General features: G+C 40.3%; 1 protein-coding gene across 1 annotated transcript in view; it reads right to left on the bottom strand.

The window, feature by feature from the left end:
• Positions 1 to 70: 70 nt before the first annotated feature.
• Positions 71 to 22,123, bottom strand: part of Pi4k2a (phosphatidylinositol 4-kinase type 2 alpha) — a 34,657-nt gene continuing 12,604 nt past the window's right edge. Inside the window, exons 4-10 of the mRNA XM_010620412.2 lie at positions 20,760 to 20,891; positions 20,412 to 20,565; positions 10,977 to 11,038; positions 8,527 to 8,626; positions 7,086 to 7,219; positions 6,388 to 6,447; positions 71 to 711 (exon numbers count right to left, since the gene is read on the bottom strand). Coding sequence (XP_010618714.1) covers positions 550 to 711; positions 6,388 to 6,447; positions 7,086 to 7,219; positions 8,527 to 8,626; positions 10,977 to 11,038; positions 20,412 to 20,565; positions 20,760 to 20,891 — 804 coding nt within the window. The 3' untranslated portion in view covers positions 71 to 549. The remainder of the gene's footprint in view (positions 712 to 6,387; positions 6,448 to 7,085; positions 7,220 to 8,526; positions 8,627 to 10,976; positions 11,039 to 20,411; positions 20,566 to 20,759; positions 20,892 to 22,123) is intronic.

Here is a 22,123-nt window from a genome sequence, read left to right as displayed (position 1 = left end):
ACAGGGTCTCACTATGTAGTTGAGACTGACCTGGAACTCACTATGTAGCCCAGGCTGGTCTCGAACTCACAGGGATCCTCCTGCCTCAGCCTCCCAAGTGCTGGGATTACAGGTGTGCACCACCACGCCCGGCAAGTCTGAATTATTCTAACATGAGAGGATCTGGATTCTGCTACAAGCATTTAAATGTGTGGCTTTTTTCTTCTGATGCAGAATATAACAGGGAATTGCAATGGAGTAGGGTATCAGGGAGGAAGGGACTTTCCCAGTCTGCCATCAAGAGATGCTAGAAGGGAGTTGCTCCTCCCTAACCACCTGGACTCCTTATCGGTAACTGTAGGGTCCCCAGCACTTAGCAGGGCCCAGGAGCACTCCCAGTCCCTGGTTGTGCTTCTTCTCCCTGTGGGTGAGAAAGCCCTGAAGGAGGTGGAGAGCAGAGAGGGAGGGCTCCAGGGCTGGCACAGGCACTACTCTCCACCGGCTTCTCTGGCTTCCCTGCACCCAGCTGGCGTGTGGACCTCACACAGGCTTCCTTCACCTGCCTCAGGGCTACCACCATGAAAAGAAGGGCTTCCGACTCTGAAAGCTCTGTGTATAGGACTCGCTAGCAGACCGCTGGTGGGAACGGGCTGTCTCAACAATCACAGGCGGCATCTGGACGAGGTGCAGGGGACTCTTGTTGTCTTTCAGTGCTTGTGTCAGATTTAGGATCTGCAGTGGGAAAAAGGAGATGGGTGAGGAAAAGGCATGGGCGCTGCAAGTCTGCCTCTGCAGAGAGGCCAGCACGTAAAGTCCTCCTACAAACCAACAAAAAGTAAACACACCAATGTCTAAGTAGGTATTTACAACAGAGATACAAATTGGCACTAAACAGAAAATCAAACCTCTCTAGTCATTTTAAAAATACAAATGAAGCTAGGCACAGTGGTACATGTCTGTAGTCTCAGCTACTCAGGAGGCAGAAGAAAAAGGATTGCTTGAGCCCAAGTGTTTCAGACCTGGCCAACACGGCAAGTCCTCATCTCAAAAAAATAAAAGCTGGGTGTGGTGACACACATCTATAATTCTATCACTTTGGGAGGCTGAGGGAGGAAGATCACAAGTTCAACCCCAATCTGGGCAACTTAGCAAGAGCCTGTCTCAAAATAAAAGGGGTTGTGAGTGTAGTTTTAGTGTGATGGTCCTAGGTTCAATCTCCAGTATTAAAAAAAAGAAAAAAGGAAGGAAGGAAGAAAAGAAAAGAGGCCAGGCATGGTGGTTCACGTCTGTAGCCCCAGCACTTAGGAGGCTAAAGCAGGAGGATGGTGAGTTCAAGGCCAGCCTAGGCTGTATAGTGAGTGACTTCAAGCACAGCCTGAACAACACAGAAACCTTGTCTCAAAAAAAAGGAAGATAAGGAGAGGGAAGGGGAGGGGGAGGGAAAGAAAAAGAAGGAGGGGAAAGGCCTCTGAATTTTTTGCCCTTCTAGTTAGTAAAGATAAGACAACAGCCACTCAGAGGTTGAGGGCTCAAAAAAAAACAGGCATTCTTCTTGGCTATGGAGCTGGAATATGGGACAGTCTTTCAGACAGAGAACCTGACCATAAAGCTTAAAAAGAATAAAGTCTGACAGCAATTCCACTTTCAAGGTACCGGGATGTAATAATGGATATGCATAAAATATTTAATTTTTTAAAATACAGTATTGTTTGTAACAGTGAAAATGATGTAAACTAGTTAAGAGATTTAAAAAAAAAGGAAGGAAAAAGAAATTAAAATATATAGAAATAAATGTACTGGCACAGAAAGTCGATCCCAATGTTAGCTGGAAAGGAAAAGAGAAAGGAAGCAGAATTAGATTGTGACCCCACCACCACCTTTATTTCTACAATTTTATCTCCCTATCTGTTTAGAGAAAAAAAAATCTGAACGTTGGCAGTGGTCAAATCTGAGTCTCTAGGAATTACAAGTGGTTTTAAGTGTCTAGTTATCTATCCTTATTTTCTAATTTTCCTACAAAGACAATTTTTTCATTGCTGTTATTTTTTGTGGTGCTAGGATAAAACCTAGGGCCTCACATGAGCTAGGCAAATACTCCAACACTGAGCTCCATCCCCAGCCCAAATGATGTATTTTTTTAAAAGCCAACGTTGCAGCTGAATTAGTTATCTAAATGCTATCTCATCAATTTTTTTTCAGTAAAATTTTTTTTGGCAAGTGCTACTCCTGGGGACTGAATCCGGGGCCTTGATGCATACTCAGCAAGTGCTCTATCACTGATCTATACCCAAGCCCAACTTTTGTTTTGTTTCATTTTTTTGGATACAGGGTCCTGTACAAAGTTACCCAGACTGGTTTCCAACTTCTGATCCTATTGTCTCAGCCTCCTAAGCAGCAGGGATTATAGACATGTAGCACTGTGCCTGGCTTCAATAAAATTTTTAATTTTATTTTTTCCCCCCTGTACTGGGGATTGAACCCAGGGCCTTGGCACTGAGCTATATCCCCAGCTCTTTTTTTTTTAGTTTTTGTTTTTTTGTTTGTTTTTGTTTTTGAGACAAGTTTTAGTCACAAAGTTGTCCAGGTTGGGTTCAAACTTGCAATTTTCCTACCTCACTCTCCACGAATGCTGGGACTACAAAGAGAGGCTACTGACTCAGCTAAGCTGATAGCTTCTTTCCTGTTCTATGTCAGATTTTTTTCAGCACAAAGGGTCATTTTGCTCTGGGGTATGAACAGTAGATATGGTAAATATGTGAATGTTAAGCCAGGCATGGTAGCGCACGTCTGTAATCCCAGCACTCGGGAGGCTGAGGCAGGAGGATCACTGTGAGTTCAAGACCAGCCTGGGCTACATCGTGAGTTCCAGGTCAGTCTCAACTACATAATGAGACCCTGTCTTACAAACACCTCCCCTCAAAAAAAAAGTGAATGTTAAGCTGCATACTGGGAAGAAATGGATGCTTATGGAACCATAAAATATCAGGAAGTAGGTATTCTAGGTATGTGGAACTTGCTCAAAACCAAACAGGTTCCACTTCGCGTCTGTCATTTTGTTTTAATATGGTGGTCAGGAATGAACCCAAAACCTTGTGCATGCTCAGCACAAACTTTACCACCGAGCTACATGCCCAGCCCCTGTCATTCTGAAAAGGGAACAGGCTAAAATGTGCATGACGAAGCAAACTCCCAGATTCTCCATGAAGCCACCTACCATCATGGCTATGAACAACCCCACTCTGTAATCTTTCCCCTGCAGTCCCTATCAACCAATCAAAAAGGTTTCAAAGAAGGGGCCAGGGATTTAGCTCAGTGATTCTGATGACTGCCTTGAAAGTGCAAGGACCTGAGTTTGGAAAAAAAAAAAAAAAAAAGGTTTCCAAGGAAATGATGCCCCCACAAAACGACACAACATCAGATTACCTTTCAGCTTGATTCCTTAAAGGTTTTCCTTCCCTTATCCCTTGCCAGAATACACCTTAGGTCTGGTCCTTGACTGTTTTCTCCAATTGCAATTCTGATTTTCAAGTTAAGTGTCTCCTTTGCTTATGTTATATGCTGATGGATATTTGACTGACAATTAGAGGATGCCAAAAGTCCCTCTGAAGACAGTAAGGGCACAGGAGGAGAGAAAGATAAAACTGCACTACTCCCAACCTCCCTTACACATTTCAGGGTATAAGAGGAGGTATAAGAAGTTACCTATCAGGGTAAAGAGGAGGCCTGCTAAGGTGTTGGCAAGGGACTGAGTTGAGACTGGAGAAGATGGTTAATAAGGATATGCTTTACATAAAGCTGAGGTGCAAGCTTACTTTATACTGAATTGTATAATACCAGACTATGTGTCACGCACCTTGCAAGGTTCCCCAAAATTCTGCCATCCTAACTGGATCCACACTTTACTTGGGAAAGGTAAGAAGACCTTGTTACTGATATTCAGGAAGCTGTAATTATAGCAGCTCTTAAAACCTCCAATTGCCAGACATGGTGGCACACACCTGCAATCTTACCCTCAGGAGGCTGAGGCAGGAGGATCATTGTGAATTTAAGGCCAGTGTAGGGTACACAGTTCAAGACCAGCCTAAATCTCAGAGAGAGCTTGCCTGAAAACAAACAAAACAACCCTAATCACCCTATTTCCAAGGGAAATGAGTGCTGCAAGCCCAAGAGGTGCTCTCACCAGGACCCTCTAGCAATTTCTTCCTGGTAGGAAGAAGTAAATATATAATTATGGATAGAAAGACATTGTTTAAAGATGTGAGCTGACTTTTCTGTATGTGAAATCAGTATCCTTTTTTTTTTTTGGTTTTTTGAGACACTATGTAGTTGAGACTGACCTGGAACTCACTATGTAGTCCAGGCTGGTCTCGAACTCACAGCGATCCTCCTGCCTCAACCGGGAGTACCGGGATTACAGGCGTGCACCACCACGCCCATCTGAAATCAGTATCTTAATAACCAACACATATTGATTCAGTACTCTGATATAGTAGGTACTATTCTGTTTTGAATAACTCATCTCATAATAAACCTATGAAGCAGGTATTGTTATTAATCCCATGATACAAATGGAGAAAGAGAAGGAGAGACTAAGTAATTTACCTTACAGGCAGAGAATGGCAAAGCCAGGCTTCAAACTCAGGCACTCTGACCAGTTTGTGCCCTGACCTGCCAAGCCATGCAGTTCTCTTCAGAAAGACTTCAAAATGATAAGCACGATGCTAGTGCCCTATACAGTTTTTTGGGGTAGTATATGTATGTGTATATATAAATATATATGTTTTTTTTTTTGTTTTTTGTTTTTGGTACCAGGAATTGAACTTCAGGACGCACTTGTGAGGCAGGCACAGGGCTACTGAGCTAAATCCCTAGCCCCGCCGTATAGAATATTTGAGCCATTCTCCAAGAATGTTCTTTACTACACTTTGAAAGACAGAAAACATCCTGGGTTTCTATGGCTCCCTTTCAAGGTGAGATACAAAGAAAAATATAATTCATAACTTAAAACAAAATTATAACCATTGTCACTGTCTGAATATTTACCACGTACCAGGCATTATATTTACTTAACACTGAACATGCATTATCTCATGTAATCCTCCCATCAACTGTGCAAGATATTATTGAAAGTCCCTCCACCGAGATCCAATTTTCCAAAGTTTCTCTTTGCTCCTGTCCACTCTACCTCTTAAGTATTAGTTGCCCACTGAAGCCTATTGTTTATAGATTAACTGTACACTAACGTTACCTAGGAATGCACAAACTTTCCCTTCCAAAGTACTCTCCAGTACCAAGTTATGGGAGAAGGTCATACCTGGAGGGTGCACTTGCCAGAAACATTCACACATTCACCAAAATAAAAAGACAAATATAAATCACACACAGAAACTTTGATCACTTATGTTTGCTTTAGACCTAGTGGACTGAAACTTTTGCTGACACATGTGAATGAATTAAGATATACAAAGCCCACTCTCCAGAAGAGGCCACTTTCTGAAACACTGGACAACTGAGGTACCCACCTGTCACCTGTCTCAGACACACACATACCTTCCCTTAAAAAAAATCATATAAAATTCTCCCTTTCAGCAAAAGGTAAGATAGTTGTTGAAGGGCAAGAGCCTACCATATTCCAGTATGCCAGCTGTTTTTTTTTTTTTTTTTTTTTTGGGACTGGGGATCGAACTCGGGACCTTGTACTCGCAAGGCAGGTAGCTGCACCACTAAGCTAAATCCCTGGCCCCTCCAGCTGGTTTTTAATAAAGTTCATTCTTTCTCCATCACTCCACATTTTTTTTTTTTTTTTTTGGAGACAGGGTCTCACTATGTAGTTATGTAGTTGATACTGATCTGGAACTCACAATGTAGCCCAGAGTGGTCTTGAATTCAGTGATCCTCCTGCCTCAGCCTCCAGAGTGCTGGGATTATAGGTGTGCACCACTAAGCCCAGCATCACTCTGCCTCTTAACTCAATTCCATCATGCAGCAACTAACTGAACCTTATGTGGCAACATCACTACTAACTTATTTCAGAAAACAGAAGATTCTTCCCAAGGCCACAGAGTTTCTAAGTGGTAAGATGGTCTGACTCCAGAGCCCAGTTCTTAACCACCAACATACATGGCCTGCCTTGAGAACTTAAGCAAAGAGAGCACTGGTTTATTTACCCACAACTTATCTAGCACCTGGGACAGAGACAAGCACATACTAAGTGCCTCACCAACCACTGGATCCCACTGAAGAAGTGGGAGACTGAGAAGGGCTATCTTTCCTCTCCCGTGTGTTAGGGTACAGCCAAAGCATGTATGTCATAGACTGAAAAGGGTGTTAAGACTCATGCTTTACACACTGACAGCATGAGCATCTCAGAGAGATCCCCAAAAGACACCCAAAGAATCCCAGGCTTACCTGTCCCCGCATGACTGCAATCTGCTTATGGAATTGGCCCCTGTCGAAACCAGGATCTTTCTGCAAAAGAAGGGTAAGATATCAGACTACATGAATACCTCACAGAAATCCATTTTCTCCCCTAGTTAGAAATTTTGTAATAAAAAAAATCTATATAAGGCTTATAGGGCTTGGTGAAGTCAACTAGCACCCTAAGAAAGCCCACCTTTATAGATGAAGAAACAAAACAAGAAAGTGTTTTGTTTTCCAACTCAAACTCAGAACTCTGAGGATACTCTGCAGCCACGTGATGTAACCTCAGTGTGATCTATCGCAGCTGCCCACATCCTTCAAAGCCATCCAAACCAAGTGCTTCTGTCCGTGTGTAAGAACCTTGCTCTACATTGGTTAACTCAAACCAGGTGTTAGTCATTCCCTCCTGGCTTGTGTCAGGACCAAATAGAACTATGAGCCAAGTGTGGTGGTGCAAGCCTGTATTTCTAGCACGTTGGCAGGTTGATGCAGGATGATCGCAAGTTCGAGTCCAACCTGGGCAACTTACTCAGCAAGACCCTGCACCAACATAAAAAACAAAAAAAAAAAGGCTGGGGATGCAGTTCAGTGCAAAGTCCCTGGGTTCAATCCTCGGTATTTGAGGGGAGTGAGGGAAAGGGATGGCTTCTTCTATATAGTTATTAGTTAAGGTCCCCAGGGCTAACCTTGAATAGCTCATACAGGTCCTCTTCCAAGTCCTTCACAAAGTTAGGGTCTGATATCTTTGGAAGAATCAGATCTTTGATCTCCTGAGAGAATGGCACCTTCGCCTGAGGCAACCAGGCCCAGTAGAAAGGATCTGAAAAGAGAAAAGGTCAAAAAAAAAATGTGTTAGAAAAGTCCCTCCTCATTTGTCTTATACCTAGCAGGGAACTTTCAAAAGGAGACTCTTCCTCACTAACATTCACAGAAAAGAAAACTAACAAATGTTGTTAACCATAAAAGTTACATGACTAGTGCACCAGTATTCAAACCCATGTTTACCTAATCCAGCAGCTCTTTCTCAGATGCTACATGACCTTCCAAGATACAAGCTCATCCTGAAGCAACTACTTGCCACTGAGACACTGAGATGGTCCTTCTGACACTGAAAACTAGTGCTGCAAAGGGAGCTAGTGACTCACTACTTACTTACATTTCTCTCCCTTTCCAAAAGTTGCTAAGTTATAATGGGATGGGTAGTGAGTATCCACAAGGAAGATAGGGCACTGACAGTAGCTTGTGTGTAGAGACTCAAGTAGAACAAATCATGAAAAGACAGATTTCAAAAAGTAAGAATACAAATTAGAGGTGACAAAACTCATCTTTGTGCTTCTTTTTTTCTTTCCTTTGTTTGGTTTTTTGAGACAGGGTCTCACTATGTTTTTCAGACTGGCTTGGACGTACTATGTAGCAGTCTTCCTGCTCAGCCTCTTGAGTGCAGGGGTTACAGGCACCACATCCAGCTTCTTTATGCTTCTAATTTCATTTTGTTTGGTTTTTTTGTAGGGCTGGGGTTGAACACTGCACATGCTGGACCCTAAGATATTCCTCCAGCTTCCTATGCTTCTAATTTCTAATCACTCATATGCCTCTAGTAGAAATAATACAGGGAAAAAATTTTAATAGTTTACATTATGGGATAACTGCCATGCGCTAGTCACTGTTAAAAGTCTGAGCAGCAGCCGGGTGTGGTGGCGCACGCCTGTAATCCCAGCACTGGGAGACTGAGGGAGGAGGATCATTGTGAGTTCGAGACCAGGCTGGGCTACATAGTGAGTTCCAGGTCAGTCTCAACTACATAGTGAGACCCTGTCTCAAAAAACCAAAAAAAAAAGTCTGAGCAGCAGCCGGGTGTGGTGGCGCACGCCTGTAATCCCAGCACTGGGAGACTGAGGGAGGAGGATCATTGTGAGTTCGAGACCAGGCTGGGCTACATAGTGAGTTCCAGGTCAGTCTCAACTACATAGTGAGACCCTGTCTCAAAAAACCAAAAAAAAAAGTCTGAGCAGCACTACTTCATTAATTCTTAGAACAATGCTATGTTGGAGATATTATCATCTCCATTTCACAATGACAAGATAGATACTGCAAGAGTAGAGCCAGACCAGTGGTCCTGAAACTTACATGCCCTCCAGGAGTCGGGGTGCTTCAGGGGGAATGCCAGCCCATTGTCTATGGCAGCCACCTTGATAACAGGCTCCTTTACAACCACCCAGTCTGTGTCCTGCAGAACAAGGAGACTAATTACTGAGGGAGCCCATTAGCCTCAGGCCCTTTAAAATAGTAGCAAGGCAACACACTTCATCTCCTTCAAAGACCAGTCCTTTTGCAACTTATTTAGAGCTACCCTCCAAACTGATTTCTGTGTTATCTGAACCTGGCACACTTACAGCACCTCTATCCTAGTTATTCAAGGTTCTCAGAGTCCCCTTTTTATTGTGGAAAAGGAGCACTTCCCCAGAATATGGCACAGATATTAGTAAGGATAATGCAAAAAGAAAGATAACTATAAGGCATTCCTCTTACTGAAGGGCAATGAGAATCCCAAGAGCAGAAAAGAAGGAAGAAAGCTCCATATTAGTAGGCCAAGGTCCTTTGTGCGGACCTTGACTCAGATACCATCTCACTGGTAATGACCACATTTTCCAATAAGAAAACAAAATCACAGAATGTAACAGTCAGCTGGCTATTCTTGCAAGAGGGAGTCTGTTTTCCTGCATCAGTGATTCATAAAGAAGAAAAAGACACAAGCTCAATGAAAAGAGGAGGCAGGCCACCTGTGACAGCCCACATCAGAGACAATCATGGGCACACATGGCTGTAGCTTTGGGTTCACTGGTGACATCACAGAACAGGGATTGAGGTTCTAGGACACCTGCACCAGTTCTCCTGGGATTCCCTATAAAAAATGTGGAATCCTAGCCAGCATGGTGGGGCACACCTACAATCCCAGTACTAAGGAGGCTGAGGAAGGGGATTACCGTGAGTTGGAGCCACCCTGAATTACACAGTAAGCTCAAGGCCAGCCTGAACTACACAGCAAAATCCTGGCTCCAAAATACTCTAAATAAATAATATAAAATAAAATAAAGCCAAGTATGGTGGCATACACCTGTATTGCCAGGACTCAGGAGGCTGAGGTAGGATGACTGCCATAAGTTCAAGGTCAGCCTGGGCTATATAACAAGACCTTGTCTCAAAACAAAAAAAAAAAAAAAAAAAAATCCTGGGCTAGGGATGTAGCTCAATGGCACCGCACCTGCCTGGCAAGTGCAAGGTCCTTAGTTCGATCACCAGCACAAAAAAACAAACAAACAAACAAAAAAATTCCTGTATGATGAATCAATTTCCATGGGAAAGGCCTGAAGAATCTACAAACACACGTACGAAGGTGGTGGTGTAGACTGAACTCAGAGCTGTGCATGTGCTAGGTAAGCACTCTACCATGAAGCACAGTTCTTTCAATGAAGAGCACAAAATGTGACAGCTAGTGTTAGAGAAGGAAGCAAAACCCCTATAAGAAATAAGCACTGGGGCTAGAGGTGTAGCTCAGTGGTAGAGTACATACCTATTACATGCAAAATGCTGGGTTCCATCCCCAGCAACACAAAATAAGAATAAAATCCAACCTCACTCCTTCAGATACTTCCTGCTTCTTTTTTTAAAAACATGCAGATACAGCAGCATAGAGAAGAGTGGTGGGAGAGAAACAGGAGAGTCAGAAAGATATAGGAGAAGCTTTCTCAAAACTAATTCTATGAAATTGTGGTCTTTTGTGAAGAGCGTCCCAAGTTAAAATCACTTGGCCAAATGAAACCAAACAGGTTCATTTCACATAGTATTTCTCAGATTTTTACTATGCTACTATGCAGTGTGAAGCTCAAAGGAATAAAGTACATAAAATATTTCAAACTTATTTGACCTTTCCTTCATGTTATTCCTATTAACATCAGTCAGTAGGATGTTCTTTAAAACACAAATTGAAAAAAGCTACACCAAACATTAAGCTATTAATTTTCAACACTGTGCTTCCCTCATTCTTCTGAACTTATGTGACCTAAATCTGAACTTAACTGATCTTTTATATTTGTGGCTTCTTTTTTTTTCCCCCCAGTAATGAAGATCGAATTCAAGACCTTGCACTTGCAAGGCAGATGTGACACCAGTGAGCTAAATCCCCAGTGCCAGACCTTTTTGAGACAGAGTCAGAATATCACTAAGTCACTAAATTTCCCAAGCTGGGCTCAAATGTGCAATCTTTCTGGCCTCAGCCGAATAGTGCTGGGATTACAGGCATATGCCACCATTCTTGACTTGTGTGTTTCCATATTATAGATATATTCTTTATTATAAGGATATCCTTCTCTATCCTCTTCTTTGTTTTTCTGTTCTGTTTTGTTTTTGAGACAGGGTCTCACTATGCAGTTCAGGCTGGCTCCAAGTTCACAACATAGCCCCTGGTGGCCTCAAACTTGAAGCAATCCTCCAGTGTCAGCCTCAAAAGTGTGGGATTACATGCATGCACCATCATGCCCAGCCTCTATCCTCTTCTTTGAAACACAAAAATCTCTTACCCGAGAGCTAGAACTATCCATTGGACAGTCATATTTAATCAGCCAATTGTCATTGCCTCGATCTGTGAACAGAAACGTAAAGTTAGCAGAAAAAATGGGAGTGACTTTTAATTTTAATAGTCGTAAACTAGATGTTGTGGACAACTGAATCAACCATTCTTCTGAGAACTACAAAAGCTGGATAAAATATTTTGAATTCTCTTAAAGGCATTGTTGGTTTTAATAAGACCATAAGAAATAAAGAGTCAAGAACTGGGAAAGAAAGAAACTCCAGAAAGAGGATCTAAGTATTATTTGTGGCTTCTTCTCCCCTAAACCATCTGCTCATTTGGGAAGATGCAGCTAGAGGCTGAGCAATACAACAGTGTTCTGACAGCTTTGTAGAATTAGAAAAACAAAAATTGTACTCCAGTCACTGATAAGGGGTAGAGGAGACTGGTAAATAAATCATTCATGCTTTGAGGTGAGACTTGAAGGGCTATACCTTGAATATAAGCCAAACTCATCTTAAATACCTGAAATTAAACTGATCCTGCAGTGCTTAGTACCCTAGCTCTTGTCAAAAGTGAACTTCATCCTGTAGACAGTTTATACACTAAACCTTCAAACATTTCTACAATTTCTGATAGAAAACATTTGACAACCAAAGCTAACCAGGTACACAAAGAGACAAGATGACATGAACAAAAACTGAGACAAGAGAAAAATTAACACTGATGATATAGTTCCCAAACAAGGAAATATCTTACTTAAACTTTAAAAGAAGTTCAAGATAAAAATAATTATGCTTAAGAAAATAAAAGGCAGAGAAGAGGAAAATGACAGAGTGGTAATTGGCAGCAAAATTCACCCTCTGCGAGATCCAGAATTCAGACACACAATAACAAGAAGAAAAGTGAGAAGTACATTGCTGGGAATCAGGAAGGAACTGACAGGAAAATCAGAAGCTACAGAGAAGCTGGAGAGCCAGTCCACAACACAGAGGGGAAAAAAAGCCAAAATGGAACAATGTGGATTCTATCCCTGGCTCATGGCTTGTGGGGAGGAGAACATGGTTCTCCAGAAGCAAGGCAAGCACCCAAGCCTGGGAGATCCAGGGAGAAACAGTGGCAGAGTACATGGCTCTTGTTAACTACAAAATCAGCAAAGGGTTTGTTCTAAGGGGACTCCTTCCACATGGCAGACCATAGCCAGGGTGTGGGAGAGTGCCTGCCATATCACCAGAGAATACTTAATCCCCTGATATTTTAGGAAGGGGCTGATTATTTAATTCTGGACTTAGAACAGCAACAACAAAAACTTTACTTCAGGGCTCCCTGAGTGGCCTTCCAACATTGAGTGAGTGAAAGACAGCCACAGGAGACAGCCATGGAATGGGACTGAGCAGTGAGCCAGAAAGAAAAGAGATCAATGGAGAAGTTTTAAAACAGGAAGAACACAGCCCCTCATCCCAGCTGTGCACAGAAACAGCCAGATTTGAAAGTGCCAGCATTATGTATTCCAACTCTTTCCCTGCTACCTACATCCAGATCTGGAGTCTGATTGCCTTCCATATCTACCAACGTGAGTAAGAACATGTCTTAGTACTGCCACAGGCACTGGGGTAAAGAGCGGGGCCTCTGAAATAGCAGGGGCACCTCACAAACCCACAGGTTGTTAAGTTAGGCAAAAAAAACTGTCTTGCTGGTCTGAAACTGGAGTCCTGGAAGGGAACCACTCCTTCAAAATTATAGAGATTTTTCCCCCGTCTTTGGATTCTTTATTTTTTCTGTCTCGTAACTCTTTCTTCTTCTTTTTTTTTTTTTTTTTTTTTTTTTTAGAGGCAGGCAGTAGAACCACTGAGGTGGCCCTACTTGGGGTTATTTTTACATCCTCTTTTGTGTTTCATTGAGCCTCATGTCTGGTTCCTTTTTTTTTTTGAGACAGGGTTTTCCTACATAGTTCAGACTGGCCTGGAACTTACTATGTAGTACAGGCTAGTCTCAAACTCACAGCGATCTTCCTGCCTCAGCCTCCTGAGTGCTGGGATTATAGGGGTGCACCACCACACCCTGCTCAACTCTTTCTTCTCTATCAGTTTATAGGAGTTTGGGGGATTTTCCTTTGTCCTTTTTTTCTTTCTCTTACTTTTTTTTATTTTTGGTACTGGGGATCAAATTTGGGTCCTTGCGTTTGTGAGGCAAGCAGTGGAACCACTGAGCCAAATCCCCAGCCCATTCCTATTTTTCTTTCTCCTTTAAACTTTTTTCTATTTTTATTCTCCATATTATTTTTCTCCTTTTTCGTTTACCTTCTTTTCTCATTTTTCCTGCTACCTTTATCTAATGACATCTATAAATATCATTTTACTCTGTAGTAGGATCCTTTAATTCACTTTTCTCTCCTTCTTCTCGTCTATTAATTTTTCTTTTTGCATTCCCCCAGTCCCAACCTTCTATAACTTTAATAGTATAACCATTAAGCTGTATTTATCTTTAGATAGTTAACTCTGTGTTACTACTATTAAATTCTTTTCCATAATTAGTAGAGGTATAGTTATCACACCTAGATATTTGCTGTTTATAATATTTGATTTGTCTGTGTGTACTATAATTATATATTTCTAAGGTGAAAAATGGCACATTATTAGTTCTTACAGTATGTAAGTATCTAGTTTGTCTTGTACAATATTACTGTTGCTGATTTAGTTGGTACTGCCAGGGTTGCATAGTTGTTGCTATTGATATGTTTTCTCTATATGCCAATGCGTGGATTTTGTGGCATTAATAACACTGAGGTCCACTCTAGGAGAGCTGCGTGCTGGGCCAATTACACTGCATCTACTCTCCCAAATTAACAGGGGTGATGGGATACTGGGACAGAGGCAAAGGACTCCACGCCCTCCCTGAGTACATTACTGAAAAGTAGACCAACTAAAGAAATCTCCATAATAATAACAAAATCTTTCTACTGTAAGCAAATGTAAATCTAAGCACAAAACAAACAAAAATTAACAGAAACATAAGAAGATAAGGCAACAAAATGTATCTCAAAACTCTCAACTTCTCCAAAGCCGATCCAGGAGGCATCAAGAAGGATGAAAGCAAAAGCCACAGGGATGAATTATTTGAAAGAATAAAAGACCTAGAGATGTGACTTAGTGGTAAAGTGTTTGCCTAACACTAATGAAGCCTTGAGTTCAATCCCCAGTACAACCACAAAAGAAAAGGATAACAGAGAAGATTAGAAATCAAAACAATAAGGTGCTCTATGCGCTCAAAGAAGATATAACTTTTAGTTATAATGGAGATATTAAACAAAACAATTGCACTCCTGTAATCCCAGCACTCAGGAGGCTGAAGCAGGAGGATCACTGTGAGTTTGAGACCAGCCTAGCCTACATAGTGAGTTCCAGATCCGTCAGTCTCAACTACACAGTGAGACCCTGTCTCAAAAAAAAACCAATTGGAGCTTACAGAAGATCCTAATAAAAAACTGAGCTTGGGCCAGGGATTTAGCTCAGTGGTGCCACTGCCTACCTCACAAGCAGGAGGTCCCAAGTTCAATCCCCAGTACCAAAAAACAAAACAAAACAAAAAACTGAGCTAAACAAAATGATACAAGACATGAATGACTAGTTTAGCAAAGACTTAAGAGTCCACAAAAAGGTTCCAAACAGAAATCCAAGATATTAGGTTATAATCAAAGTATGAACAGCAGAAGCAACTACTGTGAGGATAAAATATCAGAATTAGAAAGAATGCTTTCGAAGAATAATTACAGTATTCAGAGATATCTTAAAAACAAAAGAATATGAAAAATGGATCCAATACCTCCTAGATGACAAAAAGACTGATTAATTGGAGTAAGTGAAAAATCAGAAGACAGAACAAAGGGCATAAAAAGCCTACTTACAGAAATAACAACAGAAAACTTTCCAAATTCTGGTCAAGAATTAAGCATACAGAAGATGAGTGAGGCATACAGAGCCTCAAATAACCATGATCAAAAGAGAACCTCTCTACAGCTCATCATAATCAAAATCCCAGAAGTCCAATATGAGGACAGAATCTTTAAAGCCATTAGAGAAAAGCAAAGAATCACTTATAAAGATAAACACTTAGGGCCAGGGCTTTAGTTCAGTGGTTCTGCTGCCTGCCTTGCAAGCACAAGGACCTGAGTTCAATCCCCAGTACCAAAAAAAAAAAGATAAACACTTAGAATTTGGAGCACACTTCTCAACTTTTTTTTTTTTTTTGGCAGTACAGGGGATCAAACTCACGACCTTGCACTTGTGAGGCAGGTGTAGTGCCATGAGCTAGATTCCCGGCCCTCAACACAAATCTTAAAGGCCTAATAAATCTAGGCCAAGAGTGAAGTGTATCAATTCCTAAAAGATAACTTCCAACTCAGATTTACATATCCTGCAAAATCTTCTTTCAAAATTGATGGAGATATAAGATACTTCCATGACAAAGAGCACCTTAAGAAATTCATGACTGCCAAACCAGCACTACAAAAAATTCTCAAAGGATATCCTAAAAAAGACAGTGAAACCAACAACCCACACACACACACACACACACACACACAAAAATAATAGAATGAATATATCAGACAGGGAGATAAAAAGGAAATCAGCAAAGGAAAATAATGTAATCACAGTAATAAATGAATAACTTTCAATAATAATTGTCAATTTGAATGACAATTCCCAAATCAAAGGACACAGATTAGCAGAATTGTTCAAGAAACAAAATCCAACAATATGCAGTATACAAGAAACACATTTAATTTTTTAAAAATACAGATTAAAATTCAAAAGGGTTGGGAATTTAGCAAGGTACTGCGCGTGCCTTGCAAACACAAGGTCCCGAGTTCAATTTCCAGCACTGGGAAAAAAAAAATTAAAGAAGATACAAGTGGAAAAAAGATTCTGTGCTCACAGATTGGAAGACCTATTATTTTAAGAATATCACTACTACCCAGTAATATTTTTTCTCTCTCTCCCTTCCCCTAACCCCAAGCCCTTAATGTAATCTTTATCAAAATTGCAATGATGGGTTTTGCAAGAATAGAAAACTCCACCCTAAAATTCATGAAATCTCAGGAGACTACTTAATCAATGCAATTCTGAAAAACAGCAAAGCTGAAGGACTCACACTTACTGCTTTAAAAAAAGAGTATAAAGCTATAGTAATTCAGACAGTATGGTACTGACATCAAGACAGACATATAGTACTGACCTTCTGTTACTGAGTATTTTCTTTCTTTTGGCGGGGGTGGGGGTAAGGGGGTACCAGAGATTGAACTCAGGACCTTGTGCTTGCAAGGCAGGAGTGGTGCCACTGAGCTAAATCCCCAGCCGCTAAGACAGACATATAGACCAATGAAAATGAAGAGTCCAAAAATAAACCTTCACAAAGACAGACATATAGACCAATGAAATAGAAGAGTCCAAAAATAAACCTTCACATATATGGTCAAATAATTTTGACAAGGGTGCTAAGACTACTAAATGGTATAGTCTTTTCAACAATGCTGAGAAAATGAGATACCCACACAGAAACGAATGAATTTGAACCTCTAGCTAGTACCATATATGATAATTAAATCAAAATGAATCTATGACCTAAATTTAAGACATAAGTACAAATTCTTAGAAGAAAATATATGTAAGTTTTATGACATTGGATTTGGCAATGATTTTTGAGCATGACAGAATATATAGGCAATAAATGAAAAACTAAATTGGACTTTGTAAATTAAAATTTTTTGTGCATCAAAAGACACCACTGACAGGGGCTGGGGATTTAGCTCAGTGGTGCCACGCCTGCCTCTCAAGCACAAGGTCCCAGTTCATCCCTGTACAAATACCAAACAAACAAAAGACAACACTGACAGTTGTGATTGTGTATGCCTGTAATCCCAGGCCTCAGGAAGCTGAGGTTGGAGGATCTCAAGTTTGAATTCAGCCTGAGATAAACAGCAAGTGCAAGCCTGGCCTAGATTACACAGTTAGACCCTATCTCAAAAAACAAAACAAAAAAACAGGGCTGAGGATGTAGCTCAGCAGTATACTGCTTGCCTAGCACCATATCCAAGGCCTTGGGTTCAATTACCAGTACCACAAAACAATACAACAAAAAGTAAAAAGGCAACAGAATGGGGGGAAATTGTGAATCATACATCTAATAAGACATTAATAACCAGGATATGTAAGGGACTTGAAAAACAAAACAAAAAAACAGGCTGGGTGTGGTTGCACACACCTGTAATACAGCATTTGGGAGGCTGAGGCCAGAGGATCTCCTGTTCAAGGCCAGCCTGAACTACATAGCAAGTTCAAGGCCAGCCTGTACTACAAAGTGAGTATCTCAAAATAAATAAATAAATAAAAACAACAACAACAAAAAACTGATTCAAAAATGAGCAAAGGGGCCAGGGATTTAGCTCAGTGGTTTGGTGGGCTGCCTTGCAAGCACAAGGACCCGAGTTCAATCCCCAGTACCAAAAAAAAAAAGAGTAAAGGACTTTAATAGACATTTTTCTAAGAAGGATATACAACTGGTCAATAAACACATGGAAAGACATTTAATATCACTATTCACTGGGGAGCTGCAAAGTGAAATTACAAGGAGGTGTCAACTGATACTGATCAGAATGGCTACTCTCCAAAAAGAAAAAACAAAAACTATGGGTTGGGGGTGTAACTTCATGGTAGAGTACGTGCTTAGCATACACAAGATCCTGCACCATCACCACAGCCTCTCAAAAACCCCACAGGAAATGGTAGTTTTGGCAAAGATGTGGATTACGCACTGTTAGTGGGAATAGAAAATGGAAGAGCCACTGTGGAAAACAGTATAGTGGTTTCTCAAGAAATTACAAACAATCCCCGGTACCATACAAAACCAAAAAACCAAAAACAAAACATACAAAAACTTACAAACAGAATTACCATATATTCCAGCAATTCCACTTCTGGGTATACATTTAAAAGAAGTGCAAGAAAATCTGGAGATATTTGTACATTCCTATGCATTAGGAGCATTATTCACAATAACTAAAACATATTAACCCAAGTATCCACTGATGGATGAGTGGACACTCAAAACATGGTATACATATAAAATGGAACATTACTCAATCTTTTCTTTTGTTACCAGGAATCAAACTCAGAACCCTGTGCTTTCAAGTCGGGTGTGGTGCCACTGAGCTAAATCCCTGGCCCTGGAACATTATTCAATCTTAAAAAGGAAGGAAGCTGGGCATAGTGGTGCATGCCTGTAATCCCAGCACTCAGGAGGCTGAGTCAGGAGGATCACTGTGAGGTCAAGACCAGCCTGGACTACATAGTGAGTTCCAGGTCAGTCTCAACCACCTAGTAAGACCCTGTCTCAAAAAACCAGAAAAAGAATTAATTAATTAATTAATTAATTAATTAATTAGAAAAGGAAGGACATTCTGATATACACTACAACAGTATGAAGCTTGAGGACAATTTACTAGGTGAAATAAGTACATCACAAAAAGGCCGGGCGTGGTGGCGCATGCCTGTAATCCCAGCACTCGGGAGGCTGAGGTAGGAGAATCACTGTGAGTTCGAGACCAGCCTGAGCTACATAGTGAGTTCCTGGTCAGTCTCAACTACATAGTGAGACCCTGTCTCAAAAAAAAAAAAAGAAAAAAAAAAGTACATCACAAAAAAGGTAAATACTGTATGATTCCACTTATATGAGGTATTTAGTCAAATATCAGAGACAAAAAGTAGAATGGGTTGTTTCCAGGGGCTGAGGAAAGAGAAGAATGAAGAGTTATTATTCAGTAAGTACAGAATTTCAACTCTGTAAGATCAAACGAGTTGTGGAGTTTGATGATGGTCATAGCTGCACAACAATATAAATGCACTTAAGACTTAGGAACTGTAACTCTTAAGAATATTTAAGACAGTAAACTTTGTTAGGTATGTTTTAGAAAAAGTACAGCTCTAATAAAGCACAAATTTGTCCTCAATATATGTAGATTTGGTCAGGTTAGGTGAATTAACACATTCCTTCCAGCTTGTACCACTGGTGATACAAACAGATCTAATCACTTTCATCAGTCTTTTTACTAATAAAATTAATAAAAAGTCTATAAATGGACCAAATCTAGTTAGTGGCTTGAATCTGATAATTACTGCCAAAATTAAATATTAATTAATACTATTCATATCAATTAAATAATTATAATGATCAGCAAACTTATAGCAGGGCATGGTGGTGCATGCCTATAATCCCAGCACTAGGAAGCTGATGAAGGAAGATCACTGAAAGTTCAAGGCCAGCCTGGGTTATACAGTGAGCTCAAAGCCAGCCTGATTAGAGTGAGACTCTGTCTCTAAAAACCAGAAAGAATTAAAAAAAAAACAAAAAAAAACTGATTTATTTACTTCATTAAATTAAAAGAAATTTATATTTATATTTTATCAATAATAAATTCTTGGGCTGGGGATTTAGCTCAGCAGTTCAGTGGCCTGCCTTGCAGGCACATGGACCCGAGTTCAATCCCTGATACCACAAAAAAAAAAACCCAACAATAATAAATTCTCTAGGGGCCAGAGATGTAGCTCACTGGTTCCACCACCTGCCTTGCAAGCATAAGGACCCAAGTTCAATCCCCAGAACGAAAAAAATAAATAAATAAATTCTCTAGATTTTATCATGGAACTCTTGTAAGTGCCCTATTGCTGGTATATATAATACAGTATACATTTACAACTGCTGTACCATAAATTAGCTGTATTATAATTTTTTATACCACTTAAATGTTTTCCTTAAGGGGAACTGTAATATGATGACATTTGGACGACTAAATCAATACCTTTCTTTGTATTATTTTAATCAAAGATCTCCTGAGAAGCAGTACAAGCTGCTCAATGGGACAATCATGCATGTTCCACTGGTAGTTCAATTCAGTAGGAACAATCAAATTCAAATCAGAGCTGCCCAGAAGCAAGACATGCAAATTATGTTATGAACACGTTAAAATTGTACCAGAGAATTTTTTTAATCAATGACCTACATATAAATCTCAAGAAATTAGAAAAAGACAAAAAACTATCCTGATATAGACCTTAATACCGTAAGAATGACTAGAGGTCAAGGATAAGCAAACTCTTCATGATGTTTTGGAAGAGCCAGGAATCTCTGTCTGTGACCAGAAACAAGGCTAAGATAAAATATAAATACTGCCCTGGCCTCACTACCCCTGCTAACTACATATGAGGTGTCTGGACAAAGCTAATCCTGGGGCTTTGTATTCTGAGACCCTCTCTAAATGTGTGACCACTCCAATACAAGAAAATATTCATCCTGACAAAGCGTCTGACTCCCAGTCTCTGCATGCCTGCAGGTCTTCCCCATGTCTCAGCACAGCCTGGCACAGGGTGCAGGACCATCCATAGCTACTCACCAGTGTTGCGGATGATATAATCCAACACTACCAACCGCTCAAACTGCAGTAATAGTTGCCTGTTGGTGTTTTCAGGGAGAGGTTCTGCTTCAAAACGCCGCAGCCAATAGTCTGCATCTTTGTAGCCCTCAACAAAGAGCTGAAATGAACCGACCTGCAACCAAGAAAACAAAAGCATTTCCCTACAGCCAAAGACCCTATGGATTAGCCAGGGACCCAGTAAAGAGGCCATAGGACAGGATGTTCATCTGCCTATCTTCAAGTCTGCAGGCAGTTTGCTTTTCCACTTGAATGACAATGTCATTGTATACCAGCATCTTTAATAAGCTACACAAATACAGTCAATACCTTTGGAGGTAGCCCAATGCGGTTAAATCGCTGCCCAACTTTTGGAACTTTCTCCAGTGCAAGCCGCTTGCCCCTGGACTTCACTCGGTCAATAGCACTATAATTGAAGGTGTCACTGGCCAGGTATACCACCTACAGTGGAAAGAGAAGAGATACTCAAGTTAGAGTAAAGTTTAGGGAACCAGACCACTATGGCAGAGAAGAGCTACACGTTCGCCAATACTGTTTCTCTTCCCAGACACAGAGAAAGAATATAATCCTTACTCAGCCTTCCGAGCACCTACAAAAGCAAATACGGCTAGTTCAGGCCAATGGAATACTGATAATGTGAAGTACATACATCACTTCCAGGCCTGGCCCCTCAATGATCCTTAGTTCATAATTCCCAATATGTATAGCTAGAAATGATGAGCTTTGAGATAAAAAAAAAAAAACATAGTATCTCAGATCCCATGTCACTATGTGAGCTGCTACACAGACATGGGCAAAAAATAAACTCCTATTAAATATATTAAGCCACTGAGATTCAGAGGTTGTTACAGCAGCTAGTGTGAATTAGCCTGACTAATAACACCGCTTGGATTAGAAGAGGCCCAAGACCTATTTTCTTTCCAGATACAAACAAATTGCAATTTACTCATCCTATATCCTTGTTTCTTTTGAATTTTTTACTTTGTACAATTATTCATATCAAAAATAAAAATAATTAAAATTAGTTTTTGCTTTTAATGAACTTCAATATTAATGTAGAAACTGTATCTGGAATATTACACAAGAAACCAGTAACTGTAAATATCTCTGAGGAAAGAATTGAGTAGCCAACAAACTGGAGTGGGAAGAGACTGAATTACTTTTCTGTTGACCCATTTGTGCCTTCTGATTTTTATACTAAACACATGCACTGTCTAATTTTTAAAAAACTGTAATGGCCATCAATACTACACTTGATTGTCCAAATGCCATGACATCAGGTAATCCATATGTGCATCCACTTCTGTCTTGGGATGATCTATTCCTGTATCTGAATTTTCACTTAAAACAAATGAGATTTGGGAGATAGAAATATCTTATATTAGCATTCCCGGCACCTAACAAGTGCCTGGCACATGCCCACTAAATATTAAATGAATAAATGAATGAATGAATGAATGAATTATAAGCTGCTCTCAAGAGGTGATAACAAGTAGGTTTTACCACTTTTAAAACTTACATTAAATTTATAAGAAAATCCCACTCCTAAGCCTTGCAAAATTCATCACAAATAATTAATTATTTAACTCATAAAAAGGTAAAGTAATTCCCTCTCATTGCTCCTTTTGTTCTATCCATTCAGGGTTCCTAAAATAAATGTGCAAGGTCAGTCC

The sequence above is a fragment of the Fukomys damarensis genome, unplaced genomic scaffold, assembly GCF_012274545.1.
Source record: "Fukomys damarensis isolate Sample0158 unplaced genomic scaffold, DMR_v1.0_HiC HiC_scaffold_8, whole genome shotgun sequence".
Lineage (NCBI taxonomy): Eukaryota > Metazoa > Chordata > Mammalia > Rodentia > Bathyergidae > Fukomys > Fukomys damarensis.
Note: the sequence above shows the minus strand (reverse complement) of the source record. Positions and strands in the feature narration are given on the sequence as shown.